This window comes from Orycteropus afer, unplaced genomic scaffold (genome assembly GCF_000298275.1).
Source record: "Orycteropus afer afer isolate SDZICR_OR568_19922 unplaced genomic scaffold, OryAfe1.0 scaffold00103, whole genome shotgun sequence".
Classification (NCBI taxonomy): Eukaryota; Metazoa; Chordata; class Mammalia; order Tubulidentata; family Orycteropodidae; genus Orycteropus; species Orycteropus afer.
The window spans coordinates 5,809,995-5,834,773 of NW_006921690.1; the positions used below are offsets into that span (position 1 = coordinate 5,809,995).

The window sequence follows — 24,779 nt, forward strand, 5'->3', positions numbered from 1 at the left end:
AACTCAGTTATCCAATGGTTTACAAAATAGAAAAATCATTCATTAGGATAAAAATGTGGTAGGATTTAGGTCCATTTCCAAAGGACTAACTTCCTTGGCAGCACCACTGTCCTTTAGCAGAGGTCACAACGTGAATTCAGTTCCATGATCGGAGCTGGTACACCTGCAGGAGATCACTGCTTGACATTTGATTATCTGAGGACCTAGACCTCTCTTTGACCCCACCTTCCGCCATTTCCTTAATGCTATAAAGAGATGGGATTCTGTGGAAACATTAAGAACATTTCTGCTGTACATGATTCAAAAGTTCTCCAAACTTTTCAAATAGATCCTCCACCCATTTTACATTTTTCATACAAAGTTGAACAATTTCTTCCTGTCCTAAATCTTCATTTTTTTTCTGCACAGAAGAAATCTAAAATAAAGAAAATGGACATATTAGCTTACCTTATCATTTATACTCACGTTCTCTACAAGGGCTTATTCTTTCTATATCTCAAATGTAAAGAGGATTTATTTTATACTTTAAATATAATAAAATAATTCATCTACAAGTAATGAATTATTTTTTCCCATAGGGAATGCTTATTTCAGATAAATCTGGGTAAAGACTAATCCTTTCATCTTTGGCTCCATGGGGGTAGAGAACACTAGAAAAAGTAGTCCAGTTTTCTCAGTTCAATTCTGTTAAAAGTAGAATAACAAATTTTAGAGTAAACTCTGCATTTCAGAGAATTGTAAAAATAGTCAATATATTTTGCATCACTGCCTTTGCTTTGTCCTTTGTTATACAGAAGTTGGATTTATGAATATCATCTTTCCACACCATTGTCAAACATAAGTGCTTGGGCCAACTTCATTCTTTTTAATTAAAAAACTGATAGGGCTGATCAGTTAAGGCCTTAAATACTATCTACAACCATTTAATCTGCCTAAGGACATTAATCTTGATATCCTATCCAAAAGGTGGTATTAATGTCATATATATAATTTCTGAAGAACTAATATTTATGATACGTGAAGTTACAATTAAACTTGAACTTTCATTTCTCCATGCCCAGGCACAAAGACTAGTTTCTTTGCAATTACTTTATTTTTATACAAAAAATGCACACATTTTACTTCTTCTTCTTTTTTTTTTTTTGCCAATTGCATCATCCTCCCTAAGTTATTTTCAGAAGCATGTGGGATAGAGCAGACAGTGAGATATGAAACCAGTTACTGGAGTGAATTAATGCAGGATCATTATATACTATGAAAGAGTAAAATGCAATAAAACCCATTTATTATGGCAATGTAAAGCAACCACTAACAACTTAAAAACATTACTAATTATATCTCCTACAAGAAGTGGTGAGCCTCAGGTTAACCTGAGCACAAAACAGAAGAGAGAGAATCAGAACAAATCTCCCAGTCATTGTTTACAGGAGAATGTAGGAAACACACTTCTAACAATTTTCTTTAAAGTATTAAAGAACACTATGGCTAGAGTCTCCTTGAAGTTCAGAAAAGCATTTCTTTCTTAAATAAATGAAAAAATAAAGAGATTATTACCTCATCCTTACATATCAGATAAACATGATATTTATAATGATGGAGTGAATGATACAAAGAATACAACTGTATTTTCTCTGGATCTACAGCAAACTCCTATAAAAAGAAAAAAGTTTATAAATGTGTATCATGAATCACCTGAGCTTTTAGGAAAATACTGGACAAAAAGTCTCAATGATAATCTTTGAAAATGACTTATTTGGAATGGTATTAGCTTGTATTCATATGGATAAGAAGCTTATTCAAACTAAGAATTTAAATTGTATTTAAAAATCTTCATTCTTTTTCCTGAATACATACTATTCAAAAACTCTAAACATTATGGACATAGATAACTTATATTGTAAAAATTTCCTATAATCCCTTACTTCAGAGATACGTAACAGCTTGTTATATATTCTCCCATGTTTTTCTCTTATATATAACATATGTTAATAACACTAATTTTGTAAAGAAAAGAGAATCATACTATCCATATTGTTGGATATATTTAAAAAAAAAAAAAAAACTCTTTCTTGCAACTATTTTTTACCTTACCAAAACCTGGCTATCTTCATTACATGTCTCTGCACCTCCCTTCCCAGACAGAGATTTTTGACTGTTTTTCACTGTTGTATTTCCTAATACTTAGAAACATATTTGGCACTCTGCAGGTACTCAAATTTTTTTTTTTGAATAAATGAATGAATCTCTTCTGTTTACAAAGTGCACAGTATTTAGTCACCTGTGTGGCTTTGTATTGAACCCAGCCTCACACTGGTACATAACTGGATTGATCTTACAAAAATCCTGCAATGGCAGTGGCATATATTTTTATGTATATTTATGAATGTGTTCCTACCAAAAACATTTTTTTGTTTTTTCACTGTGGAATTATGTTGCCAAACTGTTTTCTGAAAAAGTGTAATAATTTATGTTTGAAGACTAATGAATCTAATTTTAATGATTTTGCAGATATGGAATTAATATTAAATCTAGATTTGTATCTAATGGCAGTAACAACTACTTAACAAATATATATAGTTACAAGCCTGGGATTAATCCTTGATTATTAGTCTATATAAAAAAATTGTTAGCACTTACTCTATGCCAGGTACTATGTTTGGCACTGGAGAAAAAGAAAACAAGACTGACTTCCTATTCCTCAGTCTACAGATGCTCATTACTAGCTGAAAATACTTCAAACTTAACATATTTGCTGGTTTCAGTGTTTTAAGTAGGATTATATTAACTGGGCAATGCAGAGTTACATCAATCATTATACACTTACTTGTGCAGATTTAGTGGTTGTTTTGGAAGTCCTTAGAGTCTTCTTATTATACGCTTTGCCATTCATTTTGATTTTAGAAATAGCAGATCCCCCACTTTTTGCTTTAGAGTCTCGAGTAATTATTGTCAGTTCAGGAAAACTTTCCAGAGCATTCTTCAAAACAATAAAGCAAAATAACTAAATCAGAAGGAAGGCTGGGCAATCTACTTCTGTAGTGATACCGCCTCAGAAACCCAAGGAGGGGTCACTATGGCAGGGAGTGCTAGTAGTAGGTTGTGTTCAATTAAGCATGGTCACAAATTCTTTGTAACTCTTCTCATTAAGACATGCAGTCTTTGAATATGGGCTGACCTAAGGACTTGCATTAGCAACAGTGTGCAATACTGTGGGACTTCTGAGCAAGGCCGAGAGTTCTTTTCAGTAATGCCCTCTGGCTTTATAAGGTTCTTCAAAGCTTTCATGGTTGAAGCATTGTTAACACCCTGCCATTCTGCCACCTCTGCTATAAAGAAGTCATCCAATTCTGGACGACAATGAGAACAGAGGAGAATGAGAAGCACTGTACGCTTTTCTTGCTTCATCACTTCTCTTGCTTTTTTCTGAGGGTAAGATCATAAAACACAGCCTGGGTTTTCTGACCACAATGACACAGTAGCCAGCACCTATAATAAATATAGTAGTTGCATGGCAAACCAATCCCACTTCATTCTTTAAATGCCACTGGCATTATTTATGCTCTTATCTACTGACCTGATGAAAAGCTACAAACAATAACTGACTGATACTTACAAGTAAATACATATAGTTTTAAAGCAATTATAGTTTTATGAAATTAAATTGGGCTACCAGTATCATTTATTACAGTGACACTAAAAGGGTCAAAGTACTTCCATTATATATATGATTCAGAAAGTAGTCTTCATTTGATAAGCTCAGTTGTTTTATAAACAGTTCCAACCTTCAAGGCTACTGTTTTATAAAAGTCATACACTATCTCTCAGCACCTGGTATTGTGAAACCTGGTATTGAAAACAGCCCCCACCGCTTTTAAACAGATTGCGTATTTCTTTCTTAGCTATAAACAAGAGGAAACTCAGTTTCATTTGCTAGAAACAACAGAATTTTTGACGTCCTATCGGAGTCAGTTACCATCAGTTCCTAGCTTCTTTTCTCTCTCAGATTTGTGCTTTTACCATCTATTCTGCCACTTTCCATTTAAAATATGACAAGATGTGCAATGTTTGGATCCAAAAATACTATTTAAACAAACAGAATTTAGAGACTAGAAATAGCTTCTAAATTTATAAACAACGAATATTAGGTCAATGGAGAGAAAAAGGAGAAAATTTAAATGATCTTTTCACTGAGCTCAATTTGAAGGACACAGATTTTAGGGAAAATGGAAAATAGAGCACCATAACTTCCAAAGGTTTCAAGACTTCTGAAATTACCAAGACCATCATGGGAAATGGTGGTATCTGTTACTAAAACATAGAAAATCTTTCTTTAACTACTGTTTGTAGTATTTACATTTACAGTCAAATCATTCTTAGTTGTAATACTATATAATTTGGCTTTGAAATAAGAATAATTTCAGAGCCAATTAACTATAAACTAATTTTTCAGTTGTTCATCATAAACTATCATATAAATATTAAGTATCTACTGAATCTATTCAATCTCAATTGGTGACATAATTTTAATAAAAGTTATTATTATTAGAGAATGGATTTGACATTTCTAAAATGGTTAGCCCAAGCTGATAATTTTAAATTTTTGAGATTCAGTAAATCTTTAAAGAACACATATCTAATTACATTCCCTTGCCTTCAGGAAATATAGTATTTTGCCAAAGAATATTCCATTTCAAGGCTAATCATTACATAGAAAACACTGGCCTACGAGTCAGGAGACCAAATTCTTTGTACTGAGCTTCTTACCAGCTTCTGGCTTCTCTTTCCCTTTTGTTTCCTCCCTTCAGTACATGGCTACTAGTACAACTTGGTGCCATTTAACTTTGAATTTAATTTTGTACTCAGTCTCAGAGCCTCAATTTTCACCTAGTTAAAATGAAGTCAATATTCACTTTTATGTGTCGTTCAGATAAAACAGACATATGAAACAGCCACACAAATGTGTTAACACTGTCACCATCAATTAAGAAACTTATCCCAAGGTAATGATACCAGATGTGGTAACGCTATGTTTTGAATAAGAAAAGCTGGAAAATATCCAAATATTTGCTAGCTTCTTTGACAAATTTCTGATTTTAGATTAGCAATTTGTGTAATTCATAATGCCAAAATATATTAACAGATACAATTAAATATAAATCTCCTACCATTATGTAAGAGTTAATTTTTTCCCAAGGTATTGGGTAAGTCAGGCAAGTAAAGGAAATTTTGTAAACTATGGTAAGAAAAGGCCAATTTTAATTATAGAAAAAAATGTGAAAACTTTGCAAAGAAAGAAAAACAAGATTAAAATAGGGTAGTTTAAAAGATATGCTTTTGGAAAACATCTGTAATTATTATATAGGAGAAATACTAGATTAACATAAATGCCTGAAAAAGGCCATTTAAGCAGAGAAAGCAAACAATTAACGTTGTTGTTGTTGTCATGTGCTGTCGAGTCAGCCCGACTCACAGAGACCCTTTCTTGGGTTTCCAAGGCGGTATCGCTACGGAAGTAGATTGCCCAACCTTCCTTCTGATAATTAAGAATTTACTTAATAAAATTAAAAAGACATACCAAACAGACTTATGTGAGCTCTGGTAGCATAGTGGCTAAGACATCTGACTGCTAACCAGAAGTCTGGCGGTTCAAACCCACCAGCCACTCCTCCGAAGGAAGGTCGGGCAATCTACTCTGTAGTGATACTGCCTCAGAAACCCAAGGGGGGTCGCTATGAGTCGGGTCCAACTTGACAGCACATAACAACAACAACAACAACAAACAGACTTATAATGAATAAAAACCAAAGTTTTGTTAGGTGAAAAATTTTGTAAAACTGACTCACTTTCATAGATTTTCCTTCTAATCAGACTGTGACTGGCACTGAGTTTTGCTGATAAAGAAATACCTTAAATGATTGATCCAAATGAAGATTCAAAAGAAGCCTCTTTCGGTTATCATTCAACATGCCATCTATTTTTTTCATATGCGGCAAGAGTAGCTCATCTGAAATGACATTGAAATTTATTATAACAGGAAAAATGATCAACACAAAAACTTGTTCCAAATCCAACTTTTTCTCCAAACATTAGTGTATTAAAACATTTAAATTCATTTGGCTTATATAAAATATAGCTCACAAAAAAATTGGACATGAAGCTTGCTGAAAAAACACTAACTTGAAAAGTAGATTTATACTAACAAGTGAGCAAAAAAGGCAGTGTAGTATCATGATGGGATACACTCTGTAGTAGGATCAAAAGCCCTAGGTTTTAACCCTATCTGTGCCATTAAACTGATGCCAGCTATGTGATCATTGGACAAGATTCCTAATTTCTTCAGAAATTCACACATCATGTGAAATATCTGAATAATAACAATACTACAAAATATAAATTCATCTAACATTATAATCTTTTATAAAATAGTGAATATGACCATTGGATAATCTCAGTTCACTGTAATTTGGGGCAAAGAAAAAACAGGGTAAGAAAAATAATCAACATCTAGTGTCTGAAAAAGGAAGAAGTGTTAATTATTTTAGAAGAATAAAATTATAGTAATGATCTCTATCTAAAATTTTGTTTTCTTTTTCACCCCTGTGGACTTTACACTCTTTTGAAAGCACCTTCAGGGTGTAGATTACTTACTTTTGGTGCCTGATTTAAATATTTTAGGTTATTAGGCTATTTCTTAATTTATCACCACGTTGTTGTTGTTGTTATGTGCCGTCGAGTCGGACCCAACTCACAGCAACCCCTCCTTGGGTTTCCGAGGCAGTATCACTATGGAAGTCGATTGCCCCATCTTCCTTCCGAGCAGTGGCTGGTGGGTTTGAACCGCCAGCCTTCTGGTTAGCACTCAACTGCCTTAGGCACTATGCTACCAGAGCTCCCATTTATCACCATAGTAATATATTATTTGATACTAAATGCTTTCAACAACTTTTCTGAAAATGTATATACAGTTCTCAAAATCTAGGTTACTAACTTCACAGCTGAATAAAGTGACTGACTGTATTTGGAATACAAATAGAAGCACAGTGACCTGGAAAAAAACCTCCTTATATTGATGAAAAAGTCCTTCATGAAAAATGCTTTCGAAGGTCACTGCAAGATACCTGGCAGTTTCTATTTTATGTTTCTAACAGTAATTAAATCTATTGAAATACTATAAAAGTTTCTATTTCACATAAACATGTTTTTGTGGATTATTTAAAAATATAACCTTTTAATGTTTCCCTTTTATTAGATGGAGAAAAATCGGAAAACGCTGACAAGGAATAAAAGAAAAAAAAAATCATTCCAAATGTAACTACCCAGAAATGACCATTATTAAGAGATGCACATTTTGTGATTCAAGGAGTTTTGATTGAGAAAGGAAAGGTTTAATGGCGAAAGTGCTGACTTGGGGGGAATATCCATTTAGATCTTAACCTTGGTTCATCTATCAATTAAATGTTCTACAAATTTAGGAAATATATTTACTCTCTTAATATCTTAGTCTATAAATGTTTTAGATTAAGTAATCTCTAACATCCATAACTGGACCAATAAGCAACATCATGACAAATGAAGAAAATATTGAGGTTGTCAAGGATTTCATTTTACATTGATCCACAGTCAGCATCCATGGAAGCAGCAGGCAAGAAATCAAATGATGTACTGCATTGGGCAAATCTGCTGCAAAAGACCTCTTTGAAGTGTAAAGAGCAAAGATGTCACCTTGAAGACTAAGGCATACCTGACCCAAGCCATGGTCTTTTTCAACAGCCTCATATCCATATGAGAGCTGGACAATGAATAAGGAAGACCACAAAAGAACCAATGCCTTTGAATTTGTGGTGTTGGCAAAGAATTTTGAATACATGTGTGACTGCCAGAAGAAAGGACATTCTTCTTTTAAGAAGTACAGTTAGAATGCTCCTTAGAAGCCAGGATGGTGAGACTTTGTCTCACGACTCAGGACACGTTATCAGGAGGGACCGGGAGAGGGACATTATGTTTGGTAAAGTAGAAGGTCAGCAAAAAAAAGGAAGACACTCAATGAGATGGATTGACACAGTAGCGGCAACAAGGGGCTGAAACAGCAGTGATTGTGCAGATGATACAGGATCGGGCAGTGTTTCATTCTGTCGCACACAGGGTCACTGTGTGTCAGAACTGACTCGACAGCACCTAACAACAAGAAGCATCTCTAAGGTTGCTGCTAGCTTCACATGACCTTAAAGTGACTAACTAACTGATACAGAGAATACTGTCTGACTATATGGTAAGAAAGGCGTTGGTCTAGGAATGAGAAGACCTTGGATTCTAACCTGTTCTCTGCTATTTGCAAGCTGTGGCCCCTTAAGCAAGTCACCTAACTGCTCTATACCTTACTTAGTTCAGCCACAAAATGGCTCTCTCCGTTTTTCTTGGGTTAAAATAATGTATCTCAACATATGTGGGAATTATAAAACAGCATGTATTATCAGATATTACTGTTGAATTATATTTGTTACTGATTACTCTGTATTTATGATTGAATGCCCACACCACTAATTTTGATAGAAAGGGAAAGGAAACTATTAATTTTTTCACTACCTCTTCCCTGGTCCTAATGAGTATTATAGTAGCTGAACAACATTAGATCCATGAATTACCAGTTTATTTCTTATACCAATTTTGCCTCTAGCTTAGAAGAAATTACCAAAGGAAATGTATATAGGAATAAAGAAGTAATATTAATGGGTATCAGTAAACATATTATTTTAATTAATTAGGAAATAATTTCTCTGTGATTTATCTTTCACCGAAGACACAAATACAATATTTTATACTTTACGCCATTATCATCCAGTTTGTCTTTCCAATTACTAGAAAATAGAATATATTGTTATCTAGACTTTCAACTCTAGTTTCTAAGTAACACAGTCTTAGTGAAATGCTATGAAGATAATAAAGGTTCAAGAATTGAAAGGCAGTTACATAGTTTTTTCACTAGTAGAAAGCAATCAAAATACATTCAGTATAAAGTTCAAATATTCAGACAATGTGTGAAAAGATATGACTCATTTCACAGAACCAAGATATTATGAATTTGTACTGACATCATATAGGTATATATTACACAAACCATATATAAACAATAGACAAAAACGGGAAAAAAATCCAGAAAGTACTACCAACAAAGTACTACTTAGAAGTCTGTACCATTGCTCTTCTCTAAGGCTTGCATTGTGTCAGGATCCAAGGCAATGCTAACAAGCAATTCCATGTAGCTCTTAAAGGTTTCCTTCATTGCTCTTGTGTTCAAAAAACGAGTGACAAAGGGAGCTGGAGGATCAAATTCTGGCAGGGGGAAGAAATGAAATATTAAGTTTTCCCTCCTGACAACTTACAAGTACTTTTCTCTGTAACAAGAGTCCATAAACAGATGAAAGGCTACAGACACAATTTCCTCAAATGCAAAGGTCTCCCACACTACTTTAAAAGTACTCTGAATGAGATTCTCAAAGCTGGTCTGCACATCAGAATTAATTAGAGTTTGTTTTTTTTTTTTTTAAAAACAGATTGCTGAACCTACAGAAGCAGAATCTCTGGTAGATGATGGCAGTAGTGGTGATGAAGCTTAAATATATTTTTAAAACGTTTCCCAGGTGATTGTGAAGCCCAACACTGCCCAGCATTTGGAGACTAGGCCCAACAGGTACCTGTTTCTCTTCCCCAGGTCCCTACCAGACGTATGGCTACATCGTGCTACTCCAGTCCTGAGGCTTTCTCTATCTTCATCAGGTGGTAAAGAAACTACAACATATCCGAAGCATGAATTCATATGCGCTCTTTCTTGCTTCTACACTTAAATTACTATAAAATTCTGGTATAGAGCCAGGACATATTAAAAACAATTTATGTGTACGTAGTCCATACATAGAGAAAATTGAATTCAAATTCAAAGGCAAGAACTGCAAAATAAACAGTTTATATCAATTTTTACTTTTTACATTCAAATATGTAATTATTATCACAGGTTAAATAGCAATTCATAGTTATGGACACTTGGGGCCACCAAGACACATTCAGGGGCCTTCAATGTCAAAGGTATTTTCATAGTAAGATTAAGATGTTACTTGCCTTTTTTCACTGTGTTGACATTTGCACATATGGTGCAAAATTATTTTGGGTAAAACTGATGGTGCCTTGCTTAGCATGAGCCAAGACAATGGCAATGTAGTCATGCCACTGCCATACACTTGCAGAGAGGAAAAAAAAGCCAGTTTCATGTAAGAATAATTTTTGGTAAAGCAGTAAAAATTAATTTATTAAGTTTCCAAGTAATTTATTAATTTCCTTGGGAACTGAAAGGTAAACTTCTTAATTTTATAGAAAATTTTAAAATCAAGCTAGCATGATTTCAAAGTTAAAGGGCTTTAAGCAGTTTTTCTGAAGAATTAGTAAATGTCTTTATGTTATTTTGTGTGATAAGATGGGAAGTACGCATAAAGCAGGATGCTGCAAAATGTGCTGGACAGCCCTTCCAGGAGGAGGGCCCAGGTGAGGAAGTTATAAGATGAGCTCTCCACTTTTTCTCTTTGAAGCCCTTTTTTTATTTGAAAGAATGACTGACAGACACACTATGCCTATTCAGGCTTAGGTATTTGGCAAACATTTTCTTAAAAATCAATGAAGGAACCTGTCACTTCAAGGAAACAGTTGATAGTATTTGTTGCCAATGATAAAATTTGAAGTTTCAAATGAAAACTAGAATTCTGGAAAACTCGTATCTGTTTACTGTGAGCCTGACAGCTTCCCAACATTTAAAGACTTCATTAACTAAATCAGTGGTAGTATTTTTATTTTTCAGACTGTAAAATTAAATGTATGTACATTTGGAAAACCTGCAATACTGAGCTAACTAGTATTTTCCAAACGGGTAACGTATAAAATTATAAAATCATGCATGGATAAAAGATGCATTCAAACAGCAAGATAAATTAATAGTTTTTAATGTAACAGGACAAGAAAAGTTCAAAAGACTATCATTTGCAAGTTTTGAGTATCAAGGAAAATATATCCAGAATTATCTGAAAGGGCAACTAAAACACTCCTCCCTCTCGCACTCCATATCTAAGTGAGGCTGGATTTTCTTTATATATTTTAACCAAAACAACGTACGAGCTGAATGCAGAAGCAGATGTGAAATTCCGACTGTTTCTCTCTAAATATTGCTAGTTTTGAAAAGTATAGCTATTTTTTTTAAAAAAAGTTAACATGTAATAGATTGATTTAAAAAAATATTTTTAAGACTTGTTTTAACTATTATTTGATAAATAGCAATAGCTACAACCTACATAACTAGGTTTTTTTGTTTTGTTTTGTTTTTGATACTCAATAAATTTGAAGACTGTAAAAGGGTCTGAAAACAAAGACTTTAAAATTGCCAGTCTATAAATCTATTTTTAGTATCAATATTTACTTTCTTAAATGCACTAAAAATGCCTGCTTAAACTACCAATGACACCTAGTGGTCACTCCAGTTACCAGTGGAAAGGAAATTTATTTTAACTGTCATTTGAGGAAGCTGTATGGTTGAGTATAAATTCAGAATTCAGACCTCCATATTATAAGCAGTAGGCAAGACTACTAACTGCAAAAATAACCTAATGCTTTCTATACATATACAATGCATTGATTTCTTTATAAATTCTGATATGCATTCTTCTAGTACAACCATTCATAAGCACCTTAAAACAATATATTTAAAGTATACTTCTTCACCAGAGAAGACATTTTATGCTTTATTAAGTAAGTGTTTAACTAACAACTGAAAGGCTGGTTGGTCAAACCTACCCAGAGGTATCCTGGAAGACAACTTGGTGGTCTGCTTCTGAAAGGTCACAGCCTTTAAACCCCGTGGAGCAGTTCTAGTCGCACACATGGGGTCACCGTGACTCAGAATCAACATGACGGCAGGCAACTAACAACATTTCTGTTAATCTCTACCAGTGGCTCTCAATCAACAATACTTATATTATAAAGTGTTGGAAATCATTCTGGACATCAATCTCTCCCTTACCTGCAATGCCCATGCATCCTTGATGTTCTGCCAATTTTATATCCTAAATGCCCCAAATCTATAACCTCTGTTTTATCACTGCTACCACTACTGAGGTTCAGACTCTCAGTTTATACCTGGAATGTGATATCTTATAATTCAAATTCAAATTTCACCATGGCACTCCTGTCTATTGAAATGGACTTTCCCTTTGCCTACAGAATCTCATGCTTTTTGCTTTTAGCATGGTGCATACAGGGCCTTCTATGATTCCTTACTCTTTTTGTCCCTATCTTCAATTTTATACTCTAGAAGAAATGAAGTTAGCAAACTTTTTCTATAAAGGATCTGCTGGTAAATATTTTAAGCTTTGTTGGTCATATGGTTTCTATAATAACCACTCAAACCTGCCTCTATGGTGGGACAGCAACTACAAGCAACATATAAACAAGCGGGCATGACTGTGTTCCAATAAAATTTATTTACAAAAACAATCTGTGGGTCAGATTTGGCCCACAGGCCATAGTTTGTCAATTCCTCCTCTGGACTACTGAGTGGCTCAAAGTTTCTTTTTCTTGCATGTATTAAACACCAAGCCTTGATATCCATTGGGAAGTGTGCTGGTATATTCTTGTTTTAAAACTATCTTATTCAGTTTTAACTTCTAGTATAGTAAATATGAATATTATATTACTATTATAAACAAACATTCTTTGGGGGATCTAACAGTTTGGAAGAGAGGGGAAATGTGTTTCAGGATCAAAAAGTTAGAAAACTGCTGATCTATTTCAACCTCCTCCTTTTATAAAAGAGAAAACAAAGGCACAGAGAGGATACCTAGCTTTAGTTATGGCCACATAGTTGGCTACTGGCAGTAACATCATCTTTCAGTTCTCTTCCTTTTCTGTTTTACAAAGTTGCATGTGTAGGTCAGTTGACGTGCTCAGGGAATGTGAATTTGTATTTCCATAAATGCCTAAGGGAACCTAATGAGGTAGATAAATCCCATAAAAAATAAATCAGGTAAATTTTGAATTGTGAGTATTACTGCTCCCTTCCATTCATGTAGGTAATCTCAAGTGATCAAAGTATTCTTTTCTTGGAGAACTCACCCTCCTCATCACTACTAGAATGAATTTCAGGAGATGAGTCAGACTGGGATGATGAAAATTCTTCTTTCCATTTCTTCCGTTTCTTTGGTGGTGGTTCAGCCTTTACTTTTAGCTGTTTGACTTTGGGTTTCATGGAAGGGGCTTTTGTAGTTGCAGCTTTTGGCACTGGGGGATCAGAAGTTTTACTGCTATTGCTTGGCTTACCTAGAACAGTTCTGAAATGTTACAAATAAACTTAGTTAATATTAAAATCTTGTCAAACTAAATGCTGTAAGCACTATGCCACCAGTACACTCAAACTAAACAAAAACTCCCTCAAAGTAAATTAGAAAAAATAAAAAGGGAATCTCAAAAGAAGAAAGACTATTTAGTTACCTCACCAGCACCTCAAAAATACAGTGTAATAACACATCTCCAAAGGTGATTTCCAAAAGACTTTATGAAATACATTCTTTAACTACTGATATCCAATATTCAGTTAAAAGCCCATTGCTGTAAAGTCAGTTCCAACTTATAGTGACCCTATAGTTATTTAGGGCCTAATAATTCAATCCCTGTTTTCTCTTCATTACTCCCCTCTCTTTATAGACTCATCTTCCAGACAGTATGAACAGGACATACTGCGTGATAATCCCCAATGGCCATATTTAACTCTGACCCTTGGAACTGTCACAAGCTCTGGTTGTACCAGGTTTTGATGTGGACACCCAACTGCATCTGTCCTACAGCCCTCAAGAAGCTCTGTTCTATGCTGGTCCTGGAGACTTGAGTAACAATTCCATCATAAAAAAGTGGGTTGCTTCCAACAGATAAGAATTTTAATTAAACTAGACCTTCCTGGCACTAGATTGAGAGCAGCTATTGCTACACCCTCATTTCCAGTACAGACCACAGGGAATTTAGCAAGGTCAGTTACCTTCCAGATTCATGCTCTAGACAACCTAGAGTCACAATAATGATAATAACTCTCCTGTACATTTGTCTAGTAATGTATAGGTCTACTAGTGCATTGTTAAAATTTATCTTATTTTAAATTTGACACAGTAGAAGGTGGAAAAGGCATGATTATTTTATTTTATAGATGAAAAGAAAAGGGTGTCAGAAAAGGCTGATCTAATTCTAAGTCAAAGAGAGGTGGACTCACACCTTTTGTCTCTAAATCTAATATTGTTGTCACTACATCTGAGTGACACCAAAAACACTCAGGGAAAGAAAAGGGAACCCATACCACCACTAATGGCTATGAGCTTTACAGTATCTGCCTCATTACTTCAAAAAGAATCACTTATAATGTAGCAGGCACTGTCTTTGTCCTAGTGCTACTACTTCAGAAGTACAAGCAGAAGGTCAAACAAACAGAAATTTATTTTCTCACAGTCTACTAGAAGGCGGGAAGTCAGAATTCAGAGTGCCAGCTCCCGTGGAAGGCTTTTTCTCTGTCTTCTCCGGAGGAAGGGCCTTACCTCTTTGAGCCTCTGCTCACCATTAATCTTCATGTGGCTTAGCATATCTCTCCCCCTCATCTCTCCTTGTTAGCTTGCATTTAATGTCTTTATGTCTCAAAAGAGATTTCCTCAAGATATACCCTACAATAATCCTACCTCATTAATATAACAAAGACAATCCATTCCCAAATGGGACTATAACCACAATCAAAGGCAATAGGAGTCACAACATATATTTTTGAGGGACATAATGAAATCCATACTAAAACATACACTGAATTTTCACATTTGTATATAATGAAAAGAGTCATCTCTTTAACTGATAAAATTCATCGCACAATGACATCACCAATAATAAGCCTTCCAATAATTACTACAAGAGTAAATAAGAAAATAAATACCTGATAGTTTGTGAAGGCTTATTTCTTGGCTTTTTGGAACACACTCTGACATATTCCTTTTTGTTTGTATTTTCAATAAACTTTACATATATCCTTTTGTATTTACTTTTTGCATCTCCAAAATACCCAAGGTACTAAAAAAAGAAACACTTTTAATTATATAATTATACAATGTATACATTTTGTTGGCTTGACTCATCATCACATAGCCATCTAAAATGTAGCTCTGGTCAGAATTTCATCCTGAATAAAAATGATCCCAGGCTCATTCTTCACTGGAAGCCCACACATATAGGACCTATCTCATTGAGCTAAGCAGCAGGTGCTACCTAACTCAAAGCCATTGAAAGCCTACATAAATATAAAAGAATAACTTCTATCAATCTTCTGACAGGCTATCTGACTGACAGAATAATCAATATTAAGAGCCTCTGAGTCCATCTGAACCCTTTACAGACTACTTTCTTTCCTTTATATAAAATATTAACACTATAAAATAATTTAAGTTCACAATTATTACCCATTTGATTTTAAACCAAATGATACCATCATACACTATGTAGTTAAAAATTTATGCAATTATGTATCAGAAATTGTTGTTGTTAGGTGCTGTCGAATTGACTCCGACTCGTAGTGACCCTATGCACAGCAGAACGAACCACTGCCCAGTCCTGTGCCAGCCTCACAATCCTTGCTATACCTGAGCCCATCGTTAACAGCCACTGTGTCAATCCATCTCATTGAGAACCTTCTCCTTCTTCACTGACCCTCCACTTTATCAAGCATGATATCCTTCTCCAGGGAATGGTTCCTCCAGACATGACCAAAGTAGGTGAAACAAAGCCTAGCCATTCTCACTTCCAAGAAGCATTCCGGCTGCACTTCTTCCAGGGCAGATCTGTTAGTCCTTTTAGCAGTCCATGGTACTCTTAGCATTCTTCTCCAATACCACAACTCAAAAGCATCAACTCTTCTTTGCTCTTCCTTATTCATTGTCCAGCTCTCACGTGCATAAGAGGCGATTAAAAATACCATAGCTTGGGTTAGGTGCACCTTAGTCTTCAAGGAGACTTCTGTGCTCTGCAGCACTTGAAAGAAGTCCTTTGCAGCAGATTTGTCCAATGCAATACATCATCAGATGTCTTGACTGCTGCTTCTATTGGTGTTGATTGTAGAACCAAGTAATATGAAGTCCCTGACAACTTCAATCTTTTCTCCACCCATCGTGAAGCTGTTTATTGGACCAGTTGTGAGGATTTTTGTTTTCTTTATATTGAGGTGTAATCCGTACTGCAGACAGTAGTCTTTAATCATCTTCAGTAAATGCTTCAAGTCATCCTCACTTACAGCAAGCAGAGTTGTGTCATCTGTGTACTGCAGGTTGTTAATGGGTCATCCTTCAATCCTGATGCCATGTTCTTCTTCATATAATCCAGCTTCTCAGATTATTTGCTCAGCATACAAACTGAATAAGTATGGTGAAAGGATACAACCCTGACACACTTCCTTTCTGGTTTTAAACCATGCAGTGTCCCCTTGTTCTATCTGAACAACAGCCTCCTGATCTAGGTACAGGTTCCTATGATTACAATCGAGTGCTCTGGAATTCCCATTCTTCTCAATGTTATCCATAATTTATTATGATCCACACAGTCAAATGCTTTTGCATAATCAATAAAACACAAGTAAACATCTTCCTGGTATTCTTTGCTTTCAGCTAAGATCCATCTGACATCAGCAATGATATCCCTTGTTCCACATCCTCTCCTGAATCCAGCTTACATTTCTGGAGATTCTGTCAATATACTGCTGAAAGCGTTTTTGAATTATCTTCAGTAAGATTTTACTTGTGTGTGATATTAATGATATTTGATAATTTCCACATTCTGTGGGATCACCTTTCTTGGGAATGGGTACAAATATGGATCTCTTCCAGTCAATTGGCCAGGCAGCTGTCTTCGATATCTATTGGCATAGCTGAGTGAGTGCCTTCAACGTAGCATCTACATCTCAATGGGTATTCTGTCAATTCCTGGTGTCTTCTTCTTTCAGTGCACTTCGACTTCTTCCTTCAATACCATTGGTTCTTGATCATATGCCACCTCCTGAAATGTATGAACATCAACCAGTTCTTCTCGGGATAGTGACTCTCTGTATTCTATCCATCTTCTTTTGATCTTTCCTGCATCATTCAATATTTTGCTCATAGAATCTTTCAATATTGCAATTCAAGGTTTAAATTTTTTCTTCAGTTCTTTCAGCTTGAGAAATGCCAAGTGTGTTCCTCCTTTTTGTTTTTTAACTCCAGGTCTTTGCACATTTCATTATAATAATTGGCTCTGTCTTCTTGAGCAGCTCTTTGAAATCTTTGTGTTGTTGTTGTTAAGTGCCGTCGAGTCGCTTCCGACTCATAGCGACCCCATGCACAGCAGAACGAAACACTGCCCGATCCCGCGCCAGCCCCACAATCCCTGCTACACTTGAGCCATCATCGCAGCCACCATGTCAATCCATCTCGTTGAAGGCCTCCCCCTCTTTCGTCGATCCTCCACCCTACCAAGCATGACATCCTTCTCCAAGGAATGGACCCTTCTTACAACATGACCAAAATAGGTGAGATGAAGTCTGGCCATTCTTGCTTCCAAGGAGCATTCTGGCTGCACTTCCTCCAGGGCAGATCTGTTAGTTCTCTTAGCAGTCCATGGTACTTTCAGCATTCTCTGCCAGCACCACAACTCAAAAGCATCAACTCTTCTTCGGTCTTCCTTATTCATTGTCCAGCTCTCACATGCATATGAGGCGATTGAAAATATCATGGCTTGTCAGGCGCACCTTAGTCCTCAAGGAGATATCCTTGCTCCTCAGCACTTGAAACAGTTCCTTCGCAGTTGACTTTCCCAATGCTACACGTCGTCTAATGTCCTGACTGCTGCTTCCGTTGGCATCGATTGTAGAACCAAGCAACGTGAATTCCTTGATAACCTCAATCTTCTCTCCATTTATTGTGATGCCGCTCCTTAGTCCAGTTGTGAGGATTTTTGTTTTCTTTATATTGAGATGTAATCCATACTGCAGACTGTATTCTTCAACCTTCATCAGTAGGTGCCTTAAGTCATCCTCACTTTCAGCAAGCAAAGTTGTATCGTCTGCATATCTCAGGTTATTAATGATTCTTCCTCCAATCCTGATACCACGTTTTTCTTCATATAGTCCAGCTTCTTGGATTATTTGCTCAGCATACAGATTTAATAAGTGTGGAAGAAAGAATACAACCCTGGCACACTCCCTTCTTGATTTTAAACCATGTAGTGTCCCTTGTTCTGTTAGAATGACAGCCTCCTGGTCAAGGTACAGATTCCTCCTGAGTACAATCAAGTGCTTGGGAATTCCCATTCTTCTCAATGTTATCCATAATTGAAATCTTTGGTTTAGCTCTTTTATCTTGTCATTTCTTCCATTTGCTTTAGCTACTTTCCACTCAAAGGCAAGTTTCAGAGTTGCTTCTGACATCCATTTTGGTCTTTTCTTCCTTTCTAGTCTCTTTAATGACTTTTTGCTTTCTTCATGGATGATGTTCTTGATGTCATCCCACAATTCCTCTGTTTTTTGGTCACTGGCGTTCAATGCATCATATCTATTCTTTAAATGGTCTCTAAATTCAGGAGTGATATTATCAAGGTCATATTTTGGCCCTCGTGGACTTGTTTTAATTGTCTTCAACTTCAAGTTGAACTTGCATGTGAGCAGTTGATGGTCTGTTCCACAATCAACTCCTGGCCTGGTTTTGGCTGAACCATTGCCTCTTGCCACAGATGTAGTCAGTCTGATTCCTGTGTATGCCATCCAGCTAAGTCCACGTGTACAGCCATCATTTATGTTGTTGAAAAAAGGTATTTGCAATGAATAAGTTATTGGTCTTGCAAAATTCTATCATGCAATCTCCAGCATTATTCCTATCATCAAGACCATGTTTTCCAACTACCGGTGACTCTTCTTTGTTTCCAACTCTTGCATTCCAGTTACTAGTGATAATCATCATATCTTGATTGCATGTTCAGTCAATTTCAGACTGCAGAAGTTGGTAGAAATCTTCAATTTCCTCATCTTTGGCTTTAGAGGTTGGTGCATAGATTTGAGTAACAGTAGTATTAACTGGTCTTCCTTGTAGGCATATGGGTATTATCCTATCACTGGCAGTGTTGTACTTCAGGATAGATTTTGAAACAGTCTGTGATGATGAATGCCACACCATTCCTCTTTAATTTGTCATTCCCACCATGGTAGATCATATGGTTGTCTGATTCAAAATGGCCAAAATCAGTCCATTTCAGCTCACTAATGCCTAAAGTATCAATCTTTATGTGTTCCATTTCATTTTTGACAACTTCCAATTTTCCTAGTGCAATGAATTGCTTGATGTGGCCCTTGTAGCTATTGCCCTCCATTTTGTAATGTATTGTAAATCCTGTTATCCATACCTGTTTGGGGTGGGGTGGTAGTTAAGGTCGGGTGTCAATTTGCCTGGGAAGCTGGTAGTAGTCATGCCCTATAATAACTGACAATCAGCTCTGTGGTGGGATATGCCATGATTAACTGAGTAGCTGCTGATTGTTAAAGCCATCCACTTGGGTTATTTCTGTTGGAGCAGCACAACGGGATATATCTTGAGTCCTGCCTTGCTGGAGGATGTAACTCAAATCACCACCCTTAGCTTCCTTGAGGGTATACCTATGAATCTCCTGGGAAGGTTCACCCTCTTCCTGCCCCAGTTCTGTGTTTTGGCTCATCATCATCTCACTCCTGGATTTGGGACAGCAGCCATCATCTGATCTACTGATCGAAGTTCGTCAAACCCCGAGAATTGGGAGGATCCTACAGACCTACTCACAGACCTGGGACTTACCAGTCTGCCAGCCTCCACCATCAGTACATGAGATGATCCCTTGGGTGTCTGTGAGTTCTGTGAGGCATTACAGCGAAATACAGAACTCTAAGATAGAGGAGATTACTGAGAGGAAAGGAGTAGTTAATGTCTGAAATGATGGAATGGCATGGTAGTTTGGACATTTGGGACATCTTTAACCTCTGTCTCATGGGGAGTGGCCTTGTGCTGATCTTTCTAAGAGAAATTGTTCAAGCACCTAGATTAATTCTTTGTACATTCTATGTTCCAATTATTAATGGATGTTTGCAGCTGTTTCTGTTCATTTTGAGTCATGCTACATCAGCCAATGGAAGTCCTGAAAGCTTTACTCTATCCGCATCATTAAGATCATCTCTACTGTGAGGAGTCGGCTCTTCCCTGGTCATATTTTGAGTGCCTTGCGACCTGAGGGGCTCATCTTCCAGCACTTTTATCGAACAATATTTCAGGGCTATTCATAAAGTTTTCACTGGCCAATTCTTTGAGAAGTCAATGGCCTTTTCCTTCTTTTGAGTCTGTCCCAGTCTGGAAGCTCTGCTGAAACCTGTCCACCATGGGTAACCCTGCTGGCATTTTGCCACACCGGTGGCATAGCCTCCAGCCTTACAGCAGCACACAAGCCACCACATGACTACAAACTGACAGACAAGTTCATCTTCTTTACTTGTTCTTAACCACTCTGCTCACTTCCTAGTGTATTCAGGACCCAGCTTTAAATAAAGCCACCTGGCTGCCCCAAGCTGCATGCCTGCCTACCTGTGTGGGGCCTGGCCTTAAATAAAGCCACCCCAGCAGCCCCAAGCCACACACCCACCTACCTGTCCCAGGGCCCAGCATTAAAATATCAGAAATACTCAGTATAATATAAATCTATCTTTAAGTTATTTATTTTACCCAGGATCACTGTAAAAAAAAATACTAAAGCTAATATAAACAAGCATTTTACTTACACTATTTGTAGCAGCAAATTCTCTTTGCCCATCTTTAATTTCAGGAACAAACTTCTGTAATAAAGCTTTTTGTACTTTCCAAATAGCTGGAGGTTCTTTTCCTGATTTTAAAGCCTCCTGTAATAAGTACATTAATTACATTTATAAATAGTAGCATCATATTTTAGATTTATAGACTCTTAGAACTAAAAGGAATCTTAAAGACCTGTTTCACTTTCTTACCTCTTACCTTGCTGAACTTCTGTAATAGTTCTTATAAGCTGGTTATTTAGCTTCTGCTTAAATTATTCCAGTAAGACGGAGCTCACTAACATGCAAAGTAACCCAGTACCCTTTTGCATAGTTAAAAGGATTGGCATGTTTTCCCTTAATGATATTGTCATATATTATTTCTGTAATTTTATAACAATATATACATAGAAAAACAGACCAGAAACAAACATGCTAAAATACTAACAATAGTTTATTGTGATTGGTAGGTAGGAACATAGAAGATTTAAAATGTTATGCTCTTCAATTACTTTTTAATGCTATTCCTTTCCATCTCCATTAAAAAAAAAAAAATCAAAATCAAATACACAAACAAAAACCCCCAAAATAGGTTTACTTAACATAGCCAAAACTTTCTTGTATGAAACTGAAATAATCTATTCATGGTTCTACAATAAGAAATTATAAAAATAAGCCTAATTTTACTTGTACATAATAATTCAGTTATTTTTCTTTAAAGTTTTAAATTGGGTAAGTAATAATTTTCTCCAAATTCTTTCTAATATCATGAGTTGGGAACCTTGACAAAATTAGCATTTCAAATGCAACACAACGACTAGTTAGAAATACATAAAACTAAGATAAAGTTAAAATTTATTAGCTATCTTCTTTTTCAAAATATCTGATTATCTAGTAGATAGATTTTATTACTTTAATACTGATAACTTAGGAAAATTATAAAAACGTAACTTCTTGGCATTTTAAGCTAGATGCAACTGAAGTCATTTGCAAAGGCTATCATCGGCACTCCAAACTGTAAGCTTTACACCTGTAAACATTCTTATCACCTTAAAAGTCTCTATGTCTTCTATCTTCACCACAAATTCATCACGTTCTCTATATTGGCCTTCTCCTCCACTTTCTGTATTCTCTTCATCTGTACAACCTTCTATGGCAACAGTGTTCTGTCCTTTTGCAAACTTGTCTGAAGGAAGACTATCATTTTCGCCATGTTTCACAGGTTCTGTAGAGTTTGTATTTTCAGGAAGATTGACTGTAGATGAAGTCGTGTAGAGAGGTTCTTGCTTAACAGCACCCACAGTGGAGGAGGAAGTAGTAGCAGTACCAGTAGTACTGGCAGTTGGGCTAGTAATTGCCACCTGTAAGGCTTCTGAAACTAAAGCAAACAAATGCAAATCAGTAATACAAGTATTTGAACATTTACTTGTTTTTAGTAAAACCTCAACAGTTCAAAAAGAAAGATTCGATTACCTTTATAATCAAATTGGCTGAAATACTCAAAACCACAAGAAGAAATTAAAGGTTGTTAATTTCCAAGAATCGAAGAGGAGAGGATTGCATCTGGATGATGAACAGACTGAGTCACTCAACAGGCTAGGAGTAAAAGGGAGTTTCCCCAGCCTAAGAAAGAGCATGTATAAAAACCCAGCACACTGAATTCTCCCCCTAGGATCAGAAACAAAATAAGGTTGTCTCTCTCTCCATTTCTATAAAGTACTGTACTGGAGGCTATTGTCAGGACAATTAGGCAAGAAAATGAAATAAAAGGCACCAAGAAAGAAAAGGAAGAAGTAAATTGATCTCTATCTACAGATGATAAGATCATGTATATAGAAAATCCTTAAAAATTATAAGAAAAACAAGTTCAGCAAGTTTTCAGGATAAAGATCAGTACACAAAAATAATTTCTGTATACTAGCATGAATAATCAAAATAAAATTAAGAAAACCGTTTACAACAGCATCAATAAAACAGGAATAAGTTTAATCAAAGTATAAGTCTTTTTACACTTTTCCCTACAAAGCATTGAAAAAAATCTAAAAATAGAAGTGTGTTACATGTTCACAGATTGGAATATTTAATACTGTTATGATAGTAATACTCCCCAAACTAATTTACAGATTTAACACAATCCCTATAAAAATACCAGTTGCATTTATTTGCAAAATCTCACAAGCTGATTCTAAAATTCATATGGAAATACAAGAGAACCAAAATGGCCAAAACAATCTTGAAAAAGAGTAAAGTTGGAAGATAGACATTCCCCGACATTAACTACAGTAATCATTATAATACTGGTACAAAGACAGACATATAAATCAATGGAATAGAATTGAGAGTCCAAAAGTAAACTCTTATATTTGTGGTCAATTGAACTTTGACAGGGAGCTCTAGTGGCATAGAGCTTAAGGCATTTGACAGTTAACCAGAAAGCTGGCAGTTCAAACCCACCAGTCACTCCACAGAAGGAAGAGAGCTTTGACATGGGGGCCAAGCGCATATGAAGAAGTAACAGTCTTTCCAACAAATAGTTTGGGGACAACTCTGTGTCCACATGCAAAAGAATGAAGCTAAACTCCTACCTTCCACCATATAAAAAATTAACTCAAAACAGATCATAGGCCAAAATATAAAAGCTAAAACTATTTAACTCCTAGAGTATACATAGGCATAAATCTCTGTGACCTTGGATTAGGTAATGGTTTCTTAGATATATCAAAAAAAAGCACAAATGAGTATAGAAAAAATAATTTAGTCTTGATCAAAATTAAAAACCTTTATGTGGTAAATGACACATACCATCGGTAAAGTGAAAATATAATCCAAGTAACAGGAAACATATTAAAATCCGTATATTTATGAGGGACTTGCATGCAGAATAAATAAATACCTCAGAAATAGAAAGGTAATTTAAAAATGGGCAAAAAAATCAGAATAGGTATTTTTTCAAAGAAGACAAACGGTCAATAAGCACATGAAAGGATGCTTGCTTGACATCTTTACAAAACCAGACTCACTGCCATCGAGTAGATTCTGACTCATAGCAACCGCCACTGGGTTTCTAAGGCAGTAAATCTTTACAGAAGTAGATTGCCCCAACTTCCTTCCAAGGAGCAGATGGTGGGTTTGAAATGCCAACCTTGTGGTTAGCAGTCAAATGCCTTAGCACTTTGCCACCAGAGCTCCTTTTGATATCTTTAGTCATTGTTGCTGTTGTGGTTAGGTGCTATCGAGTTGTCTCTGACTCACAGCGACCCTATGCACAGCAGAAGGAAACACTGCCCGAGGTCTTAAGCCAGCTCCATGATTCTTGTTACACTTGAGCACATCGCGGCCACCACTGTGTCAATCCACCTCATTGAGGGCCTTCACCTCTCTCGTCGACCCTCCACCTTAACCAAGCATGACATCCTTCTCCAGGGAATAGTTCCTTCTGACAGTATGACCAAAGTATGTGAGACAAAGTCTGGCCATTCTCGCCTCCAAAAAGCATCCTGGCTGCACTTCCTCAAGGACAGACCGGTTAGTTCTTTCAGCAGTCCCTGGTACTTTCAGCATTCTTTGCCAACACCACAGCTCAAAAGCATCAACTCTTTTTTGGTCCTCCTTATTCCTTGTCCAGCACTCAAAATCATATGAGGCAACTGAAAATACCATGGCTTGTGTCAGGCGCACCTTAGTCCTCAAGGAGACATTGTTGCTCTTCAGCACTTGCTGGAGGGTGTAACTCAAATCACCACCCTTAGCTTCCTTGAGGGTATACCCATGAATCTCCTGGGAAGGTTCACCCTCTTCCTGCCCCAGTTCTGTGTTTTGGCTCATCATCATCTCACTCCTGGATTTGGGACAGCAGCCATCATCTGATCTACTGATCGAAGTTCGTCAAACCCCGAGAATTGGG

General features: G+C 36.2%; 1 protein-coding gene across 1 annotated transcript in view; it reads right to left on the bottom strand.

The window, feature by feature from the left end:
* Positions 1-274: 274 nt before the first annotated feature.
* Positions 275-24,779, bottom strand: part of QSER1 (glutamine and serine rich 1) — a 63,246-nt gene continuing 38,741 nt past the window's right edge. The window contains exons 6-14 of the mRNA XM_007943280.2: positions 21,925-22,247; positions 20,867-20,983; positions 14,993-15,126; positions 13,147-13,361; positions 9,193-9,330; positions 5,907-6,004; positions 2,825-2,977; positions 1,555-1,650; positions 275-415 (exon numbers count right to left, since the gene is read on the bottom strand). Coding sequence (XP_007941471.1) covers positions 275-415; positions 1,555-1,650; positions 2,825-2,977; positions 5,907-6,004; positions 9,193-9,330; positions 13,147-13,361; positions 14,993-15,126; positions 20,867-20,983; positions 21,925-22,247 — 1,415 coding nt within the window. The remainder of the gene's footprint in view (positions 416-1,554; positions 1,651-2,824; positions 2,978-5,906; positions 6,005-9,192; positions 9,331-13,146; positions 13,362-14,992; positions 15,127-20,866; positions 20,984-21,924; positions 22,248-24,779) is intronic.